The 12,343-nt window shown below is 38.6% G+C and overlaps 1 protein-coding gene across 1 annotated transcript in view; it reads left to right on the forward strand.

The window, feature by feature from the left end:
- Positions 1 to 12,343, forward strand: part of LOC107732057 (obscurin-like) — a 50,288-nt gene that overhangs the window by 12,080 nt on the left and 25,865 nt on the right. Inside the window, exons 19-36 of the mRNA XM_016543293.1 lie at positions 74 to 178; positions 319 to 585; positions 1,060 to 1,329; positions 1,559 to 1,825; positions 2,016 to 2,282; positions 2,367 to 2,633; positions 2,775 to 3,044; positions 3,133 to 3,402; positions 4,145 to 4,411; positions 5,416 to 5,682; positions 5,882 to 6,148; positions 6,496 to 6,756; positions 7,035 to 7,301; positions 7,978 to 8,052; positions 8,338 to 8,418; positions 10,861 to 11,127; positions 11,225 to 11,491; positions 11,822 to 12,088. Of these exons, the coding sequence (XP_016398779.1) occupies positions 74 to 178; positions 319 to 585; positions 1,060 to 1,329; positions 1,559 to 1,825; positions 2,016 to 2,282; positions 2,367 to 2,633; positions 2,775 to 3,044; positions 3,133 to 3,402; positions 4,145 to 4,411; positions 5,416 to 5,682; positions 5,882 to 6,148; positions 6,496 to 6,756; positions 7,035 to 7,301; positions 7,978 to 8,052; positions 8,338 to 8,418; positions 10,861 to 11,127; positions 11,225 to 11,491; positions 11,822 to 12,088 (4,269 nt within the window). The remainder of the gene's footprint in view (positions 1 to 73; positions 179 to 318; positions 586 to 1,059; positions 1,330 to 1,558; positions 1,826 to 2,015; positions 2,283 to 2,366; positions 2,634 to 2,774; positions 3,045 to 3,132; positions 3,403 to 4,144; positions 4,412 to 5,415; positions 5,683 to 5,881; positions 6,149 to 6,495; positions 6,757 to 7,034; positions 7,302 to 7,977; positions 8,053 to 8,337; positions 8,419 to 10,860; positions 11,128 to 11,224; positions 11,492 to 11,821; positions 12,089 to 12,343) is intronic.

A 12,343-nucleotide genomic window follows, 5' to 3' on the forward strand; every position in this document is an offset into this window, starting at 1 on the left:
CAACAACAAAAAAATCAGCTCCAAGAGGGACAGATTAATGGTTCTTAAACTCATTTAAAATTCTCTGTCTTAGGAAGAACATACATTCTACTCTTCAAATCTGTTAAGGCTGAGGACGCAGGTGAAATAAAGTTCACAGCTGAGAAGGCCTCTTCAGCTGCTAAACTGGAGGTTAAAGGTTTGTTGTCATGTCTGTCATATCTGCATGCATTTTGCATTTAGTGTTAAGACTAATGAACTACAGCCTGGGCTGTGTAGCATTTCTAAGGTTGTCTAACAAATCTGTAGATCCCCTGAGCTCCCTTATAATCATTACAGAACTGCCTGTCAGATTTGTGAAGAAACTGAGAGACAAAATCGCCATGTACAAACACCGCGCATACTTAGAATGTCAGGTGTCACGGGCCAACGCTAAAGTCACGTGGTACAAGAACAAGTCAGAGATCAAACCCAGCAAGAAGCACGAGATCACCAGTGAGGACATCTACAGGAAGCTCACCGTCATCGACGTGGACTCTGATGATGAGGATACATACGTGTGTGACGCCATTGATGATAAGACTTCATGTCAGCTACTAGTAGAGGGTAAAAACCATTTCCATTGTGATTTAAAGAATAAAATAAAATTTTAGGATGAAATCACAGCAGAATTCATAAAGCACAACCATACATAACAAACTTAAACACGTTTGAAATTGACTGTAAAAAGGGTGTAGAAAATGTGATTGCATGTTGTTAATTATTTGATAACAGTTTGTAGATCAGTTTTTGATTGATCTGCAACAGACAAGAATGAGCGTTGTATGCGATTTTAACCATATTTAAAAATCTTATTTATCTCATTAATTTCCCCTTTCAAACAGGGATGAATTTATGCTTGCTTACAATTTAAATTACTGTTATGTGAATTTACTTTCCATGCATTTTGTTTTATTTCCATGCAGTTTCATTAGTATGTCTTCTTAAGTCTTAAGTGTTTTTAAAGAATTGTACTACATAAACATTTTTGATATAGCCAATTCTTGACACAGCGCTATACTGTCTCATCACAACCTTCAGAGCAGGCTATCAGCATAGTACGGGAGCTGAGTTCTTTGGAGGTGACCGAGCCGTTTGCTGCCCACTTTGAGGTGGAAGTCAGCGTGGAGACAGTCAAGCCAGTGAAATGGACGCTAAATGGGGAACAGCTGAAGGAGAGTGCAGATATCGAGATGGAGAAAGAGGGAACCATGCACCGACTCACTTTTAAGAAGACCAAGGCCTCCATGTCAGGCCCAGTACAGTTCACTGCCGGAAAGAGCAAATCAACAGCTGAGCTCAAAGTGAAAGGTTAGACACTTGGTTTAACCGAGATTTGCAAAAAGCCACTCCAAAAGAAATCTTATCTGTATCTAATAATTCTAATTGAATAGTTTTTGATGATGCATGATAAAATTCCTACAGAAATTGAGTGCTTTGAAAAAAGGTGTATTTTGCTCCATTTATGTTTACTACAGATGAAATGTGATGTTTGTTGTAGTTTTGTGCAAGTTTGTGTTTGTTTCATATCACTCCACAGAGCGTCCCATTGAAGTCCTAGAGCCTCTTAAAGATGTGTCAGCCAAGGAGAAGACTTCCACCACGCTATGCTGCAAGTTCTCTGCCACACCAAAAGAAGTACGGTGGCTTAAGGGTCAAACCGCTTTGGAGGCTTCTAGCAAATACAGCATGAAGCAAAAGGACGCCAATGTGCAGCTGATCATACAAGCTTTGAGTGCAGAGGACTCTGGAGAGTATCGCTGTCAGGTCGGGGTCTGTGAGAGCAAAGCTGTTCTCAAAGTAGAAGGTAATGTCACAAAGAAGGCATTCGAAGCATGTCGTTTCAAATTGCATCCCCTTTATACATCCAAACCATTAGGGTTAGGGTTGCTTGTTAGAGCTTTGCTTTGACTACGCCAAGCACTCATAGGTGCTGTTGGTAAAATAAATGCCACTCTGATCATGCTTTTTGATGTTTATTTTTCTGACATACATAGTGCGTAAAATCCAAATCACCAAACATTTGACGGACGTGGAGGTGGATGAAGATGGTGATGCTGTGTTCACCTGTGAGGTTAACTATGCTGATGAAGAGGTCCAGTGGACACTCAATGACAAGCCGCTCTTCAACAATGAGGTCAATGCCATCACCCATGTGGATAAGACCCATACGCTCACCCTCAAGAACCTAGCACCTGAGGATGGTGGGAAGGTCTTATTCAGCATCAGGGATGTGAAAGAAACGGTCTGCCTAAAGGTCAAAGGTGGGGTTGTATCACGATGTCCAAATAAAGACTTTTTTTGACCAGGTTTTGGCTTAATTAACTTTTTTATTTATTGACATCCAGAGAAGAAAGCCAACTTCCTAAAGTTGCTGGATGATGTAGTTGCAGAGGAGAAGGGTACAGTTACCCTTAAGTGTGAAGCCTCAAAGCCCAGAGTGGCCCCTGTGTGGCGCAAAGATGGAACAGTCCTGTCAGCAGGGGAAAAGTATGAGCTCCTCCATGATGGTAAGACCTTGGGACTTACTATCCATGATGTCACACAAGCTGACGCCGGGGAGTACAGCTGTGATCTTGGCACAGACCTCTCCAAGTCCAAGGTCACTGTTAGAGGTATGACAACAAACTTATGTAGTACTGTTGTGCTACAATGACACTGTAGTGTCATTTTGGTGTAGTTTTATCCTGTATGTTTTTATGAAAACGGATAAAGTTGTTGGTGTTTTTTAATAATGTCTTTGCTGTTGACCCCAGATATCCACATTGGGATCACCAAGCGTCTTAAATCGGTAGAGGCCAAAGCAGGTGAAAACTGCACATTCGAGTGTATCTTGTCCCGAGAAAGTTCAGAGAGGTGCACCTGGAGCCTAAAAGGCCAACCTGTCACTGATGGAGGCCGTTTCCAGATAAGCAGCAAAGGGCGCAAGTATACCTTAACAATCAAAGCTGTCTCAGCTTCTGATTCCGGTGAGGTGGTCTTCACGCTCAAGGATTTGAGCTCAAAGGCAACATTTACTGTTGAGGGTAAGCAGGGCATGCAATGAATTGGATTATAGGTTTTACACAAATACGGTTTTGCTTAATCAAGGTGTATCTTATTTTTGGGAGCCAGGTGAAGCTCCTACCATATCTAAAGAGCTTCAAGGTGTCAGTGCCAAAATTGGTGAGGATGCCACATTCTCCTGTGAGCTTTCTCAATCTGGACTGGAAGTGAAGTGGTCAAAGGATGGCAAATCTATTAGAAAAAGCCAGAAATACGAAATCAGTCAGGAGCAGACGCTCGTAAAGCTGACAATCCGCAACGTCACTGAAAAAGATTCTGGAGAATACAGCTGTGAGATCACCGGTGGTCCAACCTCCAAGGCTAAGCTGGAGATCAAAGGCAAGGATTTTAAAATTTATGGTTTTAGGGGCTGTTTACCCAACAATGTTTTCAGCCAAAAACGGGAAACTTTTTATGCGTTTTGACTGTTTGTTTACACGACAACAGCGTTTTGGGGACTGAAAACGCATATTTTTGAAAACGGGTTTCAAAGTGCAAGTTTTTAAAAATGCCACCGTTATCGTTTCTGTGTAAACACCCAATACAGGAATCTTTGAAAACGGTGACGTCATGCGCGTGTGTAGTATGTGTTAGGTATGTAGGCATGCGCAATACATGTCGATTTTAAAGGCAAGCACGAACAAACATACACAACAATGGCGGAGTACATGGTACTGTTGTTGCTGCTCAAGAGTTTGCTAACGCTTCTTCAGCAAAGTGTGGATTTACTTCACCAATATTACAACCAACAGCGGAGACGCATCATATACATCATATAATCGTCACTTCCCTACAGGTACTGTTTACTAACAAGGTGACAGTGCCAACTACTGGCCTGGCATACGTAATACAGCGTTCTTGGCCGTTTTCGCGGATATGTGTAAATGCGAATTGTTTTGAAAACATTGTCGTGTATACATGAAACTTTTTAAAAACGCAAGGGAAAAACTTTTCTGTTTTTGACTACATCGTTGTCGTGTAAACGTAGCCTTAGATTCTGTTATCCTTTCTTTAAATATACAAAGAGGGAAATCCTCTAAACAGGAGATATATTTACTTTAGTATTTCATCCCCTCTGTAGAACTGGCCAACAAATTCATTCGTGAGCTAAAGGATGCCACTGCAGAAGAGAAGAGTGCTGTCTCCTTTGAATGTGAGACAACCCAACCTGCCTCTAAAGTCACCTGGCTGAAAGGAACAAAGGAGATCAGGGCTGGAGGAAGGTATGAGCTTATGCAAAAGGGAACTGTCCTCATCCTCAAAGTGAAGGATCTGGAGAAGAGTGACAGCGAGGTATACACCTGTGACATTGGCTCTACGAAGAGTACAGCCAAATTGACGGTGAAAGGTAAGAACCTGGCTTTCTCCGAAAAATAAACCGCTTAACACAGAAATCTCTTTCTGGGTGTTTATAGCAATGTATTACCCTTAGCTAGAAAATAATTACTTTAAGCTGGAGAATCTTAGATTATATTCTTAGATAGTGTTTTTTATGTTTAAAGCTTTTATGTATGTACAGTGTTTTTATTGTCTCTGTGTTCTTTGAAAGTATTTCTGGTAAGTACAATTTTTAATTTGATTCAACATATGTGTTGTATTTCTGCATTTGACATTTTACTTTTGGGTTCCTTTGTGGCGATGTTACTGCCAGGCATTTCGGTGATAGTCTCATGCATTTCTGTGTCAGCAGATGATCACCTCAGTTCAGAGAACTGGTACTTTTATATTGTACTTTTACAATAATTTTGGTACTTTACTTTAGATTTCTAGCAAGTCAGTTTGGTGAAAATGTGGTTAAATAGTCTTTTATTTCCATACATGCTGAAATTGTTTACTTGTTCTTAGTTCAACAACTGACATGATAGAACATTTCATTACTTTGGGTTCACATTTTTTACCATTAGCATCCTTGTCTTAGTTATCTGAAATATAATTTAGGTTTTATTGGGCAGATCAGTTAGTTTTTATAAAGAAGCTGTTGTGTGATTTCAGTAGATGTCTTTCAGCAGTCTGTCAAGTTGTCAAATATTAGAAATGGCACTTGCACTTTTGTGTTTGTCTTGGTTCAAGTCTTGTCTGGACTTTGTATGTGTAATATATGTATTCATGTAGTCCTGGTGCAATGGATGTGTTGGAACTGTTTCTTTGTTTGTTTTAATGTTTCCGTGATTATAGAAAATTTTGACGACCAATGATGTAAAGATATTATACATTACAAGCTTAATCACATTATGACGCAAAATAACACAGAAGTTGGCTTATCCTAGCTTCCATGTCGTACCTTCATCATCTCATCCCAGAGATCTTCCATCCTATCTAATTTTAATTATATGATGCTTGTTCGTTCTCCAGTGGTACCTGCTAGGTTTAAGGGTCAGATGAAGAACCAGCAGGTTACTGAAGGTGGGAAAGTCTTACTTTCCTGTGAGCTCTCAAAACCTGGCTGCCAAGTGCAATGGAAGAAGGGAACGGAAAGTCTGAAACATGGGGGAAGATATCAGATAATGCAGAGGGACACCATGTGTGAGCTACAGATTTCAGACTTAGTGCCTGAGGACAGTGGAGAATATTCCTGTGATTGTGGAAGCGAAAAAACAACAGCAAATGTTGTTGTCAGTGGTATGGATAAAAGCCTATTCATTTACATGCATCCATTTATTGATTTAGACTTTTTTTTTTTTTGATAAAAAAAACCTTTAATTCAATTTATTTTAGCACTAAGATCAAGCGATACACTAAAATGTCAATGCATGTGTAGTCAAGAAACTACTAATTTTTACACACCTTTAATTTATGTCATCACATAATTACTCTTCAGCATTGCCGGCGGTCTTCAAACGTGAGCTACAAAGCCAAGAGTGTGACGAAGGAGACAGTGTTACTCTTCACTGTGAGCTCTCAAAGCGTGGAGTTGCTGTTGTTTGGAAGAAAGGAACGCAGGTGCTGCAATCTGGGGAAAAGTACCTCATCATGCAAGATGGGGCTACTTTTGAGTTGAAGATCGCTGACCTCAGACCTGAAGATGCTGGACAATACACATGTGTGTGTGGGGACAAAAAGACTACAGCAAACATTAAAATCAAGGGTATGAAATTCATTCGGTCTGTTAAATGTCGTGTTTTTTCATGTTCACTCTTTAGTGAGTACAAAGACTTTTTATATTTTTACCTTTACTGGTTAGTCGCTTGAAGGGAACTTAACATGGATATTATAGCATTATTTGGCTTAAGTAGATTAACTTCACTAATACAAATATCTGCTAATCTTGTCTTGTAAGATGTTCAATGTTTTTGTGATTTCTGTCAGTGTTCTGTCTTATAATGTCTCTTGTTTTCTTTGGTAGGTTTTTGAATGTTTTGTCATGTTGTGCATTTACATTTTGTGCAAAGTGCATTATACTAACAACCTGTTGAAACATCAATTGCTTCTTAGCATTGATCTTCAAAAGAGAACTACAAAACCAGGAGTGTCAAGAGGCGGACAGTGTTACTCTTCAGTGTGAGCATTCCAAACCAGGAGTGCCTGTGGTTTGGAGGAAAGGAACACAAGTGATCCATTCTGGAGAGAAATACCACATAAAGCAAGTTGGTTCTGTTTTTGAACTGAAGATCCCTGATGTCAAACCTGAAGATGCTGGGGTCTATAGTTGTGATTGTGGGTTTAGCAAGACCTCATCTACCATTACCGTCAATGGTAGGAATTACATCTTTTGTTGAATTGTGATTAAATGTATGGTATTACACATCATATAACAGTCCTCTACTGTGACCTGAAGTTATTGTTGATCAGGGTTTTTTCTTATTACACTAATGGCTTTGTTTTTTTAAAATTGCTTGATTGATGTCCTTAATGACTTCAAAGCTAGAAAACTAGACAAGAAGACTGAAAAGACTTATGTTCAGTCCAGTTCTCAGATGTTGTCCTGAGTGATTTGTGTAAAATGGTTCCAACATCTTTTCACGGTTCCTCAGCACTACCAGTGGTCTTCACACATGAGCTGCAAAACCTGGAGTGTGATGAAGGAGGCAGTGCTACTCTGTCCTGTGAGCTTTCCAAACCTGGTGTCCCTGTGCAGTGGAAAAAAGGAGGCCATGTTATTCAGTCTGGAGGAAAGTACGTCATCAGGCAGATTGCCTCAAAGGTGGAGCTGAAGATCACAGATCTCAAACCTGAAGATGAAGGAGACTACACGTGTGAATGTGAAGACAAGGCAACAACAGCCCATATGAAGATCAAGGGTATGAATCATTCTTATACTTTCTGGGATTTTTTAACCATTTAATTACCCTCCCCCCTCCCCACCAGCTGCACTATGCTGACAAACAACCATTTTCAATGTAATATTATTGCTTGCTTTGGTGTTGGTTAATACTGTTATGTAGTGTTGTTAGTCGTTTTATTTGTTGCATTTGTTATGTTAAGTTTCCAAAGATATCCTACAGTAATGAACAATATGTAATTGTTCGTTTCAAGTGTGTAGCACAAAATTACTCTCTTGCATTCCAAAGCTAAAAACCATAACTGAAGAAGTTTTTGATGGGGAACAGAATAATTCTATATATGCTTAAATATAACTTTTAGATAATTTGTTGTATCCTGCTGTGGCTCTGCTGGCTGTGCTGTAATGCATTAGTCTGACAGACATCTGTTTTGGTATTGCCTTAAACTTCTTCATCGCTGTCTGTTTGTTTCTTCTAGCTTGTAACCTCTTCAGTTTAGTGTGGTTCATATGTGGAACAGAGATATGGGTTTCAGGTTTCACTAGTCTGACTTGAGTCTCAATTCACAGTAGAGTAACTCAACACATATTACACTACTTGATACAGAACTTGCATGTGTTACAAGCTTTGGACACATGTCTTCTTTGAGATTTCATTGTCTGTGATTCCATCTACAAAATGTTTTTTGTCACAGTTCTGAAGGCACAGACACCCTTATACCAACCAGGACTTCAAAAGCAGACTACTGAGCAGGGGGCATCAGTCGATGGTACAGAGCAAATGTGCAGAATGACTGTCCGTGCTTTGTTTTCTTGGTCAGCAGCTTGAATTCTTCTTGTTGGCCGTGCTATCTGTCAGTCAGAAATCAGTCAGGCTTTGGGGGCTTTCATTTAGTCAACATGCATGAATGCTTCTGTAAAATAAGGATGTCTGCTTGTTTAGTATTTGCCACTATTGTCCAACATGGCTGACACAGGCGTTGCTATTTGTGTTCTAAGATCCTTACAGTTTTGGCCAAGGGTTGCAGTTTACATGAATGTGTCTTTTGTCACAGCTCTAAAGTTCCTCCATCCTTCTGCTGCCCTTGAATCAGACTTCCAGAAGCAGAAGAAAGAGAAACAGTCAGAGCTCAGTGGTATGAAACTGATGTCTATTTCCTACCTGTCGTGCAGCACGTTTATGTGCTAATGGAAAAGTGAATCCCAGTCAAAATGTTCAGTAATGCGTTCTTTTGAATGGAACAGCATGTGGCCACACATAGTCGCTTTTGCATTATGATAGTGTTGAGCACTCTTTGTTGTGGTGTGTCTTTATTTTGTTGACAAGCATTTAAGCTTCTCGCCCGTGCATCAAAAATCCTTCGGATATTCTGTATAAGCATTCTTTTTTTTTTTTACATTTTCAGAACTGTTGCTCCTACTTTTATTACCAGACAAACTTCAGCAAAATAGCAGTTCATCTTTTATGTTTTAAAAAATGTCTTTGCATAAGTAAAAGTGAAGCACATGTTGCTAATCTGATTTTGTTTTACTTATATTTTATCACTTGAAAATCAATGGCTATTGATGCATTTTTCTCCTTCAACTTTACCTGCACCACAGCTTGTTCTAGTCACACATGGTGAATATTTATTTTAAATGGTTGACTCTAGAGTGTTATCTGTTTCCCACATTGTACTTGCAATGAACAAAGGTGAAGAGGGCAGGAGTGGATGATGGTTGTAGGGAAGAGTTTAGCTTATCTTAGATTATATTCATCTGTTTGTGTACTTGGTTTAGTGAAAGTAGCTGGTTTAGGAACATTAGTTGTGTCCTCTTGCTTTGATTTTTCAGAAAAGTCTAGACTGTTGGCATTTTAATTAAAATGTTTCTAGAGGTGATTTTTTTTATCCTGTTTTTAGTTGCATTCTGCAATTTTTCAGTCAGGAGCCATTCACTCTGCTCCCACACATTTGTCTTTGTGTTATTCTGTACACTAGTGTTTTCCAACCGGGGTGCCGTGTAAAAAATATTTTTTAAATATTTTTAAATTGCTAAAATTCTCAAAAAAGCAGCTATTATATAATATCAATTTCGGATGTCGCCAATAATTAGAGATGCACTGAAATTCTGGCTGCCGAAAATTAGTTCACCGCTCAGGATTCACTTTCACGTGGTGTGACGCTCTGCGTATTATCCCGCTCTATGCGTGTGTGTGCTCCGCTCAGTCGCTCATATACCGTTCAAGCTCATCGGAACAGCAAAGTCCACTCAAAAATCGAGCTGACAGGAAACATCTATGTAATACAGTATTGTTTCTGTCTACAATAGCCCTACTGTGTTGTAACAAGGTGTGGTAAATGGGCAACTCTGGTAACGCTGCCCTCTCATTCATTGATCTGCTAACCGTTAAGTTCACGTGTCCTCTGATAATAATAGCTTTCTAGGATTAAACATTATTGGGATAATTGGTAAAAAAAAAATAATCTCTTAATAGCCCTACTGTGTGTTAGACCTACCTGAAAAACTAAAAAGCAATTTATTTAATTCGAAGGCCTGTCGTTATTTTTTATTTGTGCTATCATTAGTAATTTCTTTATTTGTTCTTATTTTATTATTAGCGGTTTAGCCTCCTTGTCATTTTTTATTCAATTCAAAGTTTTAAATCAAGCTATCTCGTGCTACTGCACCAAAATTACCCAACTGTAAAATCAAAAATACACTGAGTGAGCAAAACTTTGTTTAATTACCATTATAACTAGCTATCTCACAATGTTTACATATGAATAAAAGCCTACATTAAAATCTGTCATATAAATTGGTCTTTTCATCAGAAATTAGCCTACTGATTGCCACCATTGATGGACAAATTTTTTTTATAATATTAAAAATATCTGTATGACAGTATATTCTGCAGTTCTTCCCTGCTGTACTGAATATCTATACTTTTCAAAGTATCATATCGAAGTTAGAAATTCAAATATTGTGACAAAATTAATTTTGTAGGGTGCCACAAATTTGTTAAAATTTCCAAAGGGTGCCGCGACTAAAGAAAGGTTGGGAAACACTGCTGTAGACTGTTCTTTACCATTGCAGGCTGGTCTTTCATAATTTTTCATTTTAGTTTGATTTGTATCTCTAAATGTAACACTTTTCATGCAGTTTTTAGCTGTATGAAATCATCCAAAAATGTATTCAAAGTCTTAATTCTGCCATACTGTTCATGGATGGAAACTGATTCAGGCATTGTTTTTGTATCTTGAATATTTTCAACACATCATGTCACCAGTCTTGATGGTGATATTTTTTGCGTTTATTTTTGAAATATACAAGCTGGATTTCTTTAAATGGCTATGTGAACCTGAGAAGTGTTTCTCTTTAGATGGTTTCATTGGTGTTGATGACAAACATTCTTATATTCTTGTAACAACATTCATTAGTAGTTTTATAGTGTATTTATAGTGAACTTTCCTGACTTAGGTTTACTATTTAGAAAGTAATATTATAAAGCTAAGATGTTTTGCCTGTACACATTCTGTGTTATTACAGAATAGTGTACAAATTGACCTTTTATACTCAACAAGTGCCTGCCTCAACAGCTCACCCAATTCAGTTTATGGAAGTACTGCTAAACCAAGCATGTGATGAAGGTGGCACTGTTATTCTGCGCTGTGAACTCTCAAAACCTGGAGTTCCTGTGATTTGGAGGAAAGGAACACGGGTGATCCATTCTGGTGGAAAGTACATCATCAGACAAATTGGGACTACAGTTGAGTTGAAGATCATTGATGTTAAACCTGAAAATACTGGAGACTATGCTTGTGATTGTGGAGACAACATCACCACTGCTAACATTAAAGTCAATGGTAGGACTGAGCTTTTATTTGAACCCTCAAAAACTTAACAATGACAAATTAATCTCACAAGATTTTCCTGGTTCAACAACTTTGCCTGATTCCTCAGCATTACCAGTGGTCTTCAGGCATGAGCTGCAGAACCAACAGGTTCAAGAGGGGGAAAGAACTACTTTACACTGTGAACTCTCAAAACCTGGAGTTCCTGTGGTTTGGAGAAAAGGAACAGAGGTGATCAGTTCTGGAGGAAAGTACATCATCAAGCAAGTTAGCTCTACTGTTGAGCTGAAGATCACTGATGTCAAACCTGAAGATGCTGGAGACTATGTTTGTGATTGCGGAGACAACATCAGCACTGCTAGTATCAAAGTCAATGGTAGGACTCACCTTTTATTTTAACCCTCTACAACAATGAAGTTTCCTGTTTTCTGACCTAAAAAGCTGCACTTTAATAATGTCTTCATTTAAGTTAGGGTGTAGTGCGGTGTATGGTCTAGTCTAGTGTAATAAGCTGTTTGTCTAGTTTATAGTTTTTCCATTTGCATCATGGTGGTTGTTTTCACTTAAAATCTCACAAGGTGGTAAAATTATAAGTTAAGCCATTTCAGAAGAATGTTTTACATCTATCAGTGGAATAATATTTTAGGCAAAGTATAAATCTCACAAGATTCAGTTTCTGGTTCAACAAATTCTCCTAATTCCTCAGCATTACCGGTGGTCTTCAAGCATGAGTTACAGAACCAAGAGCTTCAAGAAGGGGAAAGTGTTACTTTGCGCTGTGAACTTTCAAAACCTGGAGTTCCTGTGGTTTGGAGAAAAGGAACAGAGGTGATCAGTTCTGGAGGAAAGTACCTCATCAAGCAAGTTGGCTCTAATGTTGAGCTGAAGATCACTGATGTCAAACCTGAAGATGCTGGAGATTATGTTTGTGGTTGCGGAGACAGCATGACAACTGCCAACGTCAAGGTTAACGGTAGGAGAAGACCAACATCTTCATGAATTTTTCCATCATTCTAATCCATCTTTGAAATGCATTGTCACATGCATTCCTTGGTTGTGAAGTGCAAATCATTCTCCAATTTAATATGAAGTTAAGGCCAAAAAAAGACTTAATTGTAACCATTGTTTGCATTTGTATCATCTTGTTCTTACTTCTCTGAAAAATATTTATTAAGTCATCTGTATGTACGGAACTAAATCTCTGGCATCTCATACCACTCTTTGAATT

Source organism: Sinocyclocheilus rhinocerous, unplaced genomic scaffold (assembly GCF_001515625.1).
Source record: "Sinocyclocheilus rhinocerous isolate Xijiao unplaced genomic scaffold, SAMN03320098_v1.1 scaffold97, whole genome shotgun sequence".
Classification (NCBI taxonomy): domain Eukaryota; kingdom Metazoa; phylum Chordata; class Actinopteri; order Cypriniformes; family Cyprinidae; genus Sinocyclocheilus; species Sinocyclocheilus rhinocerous.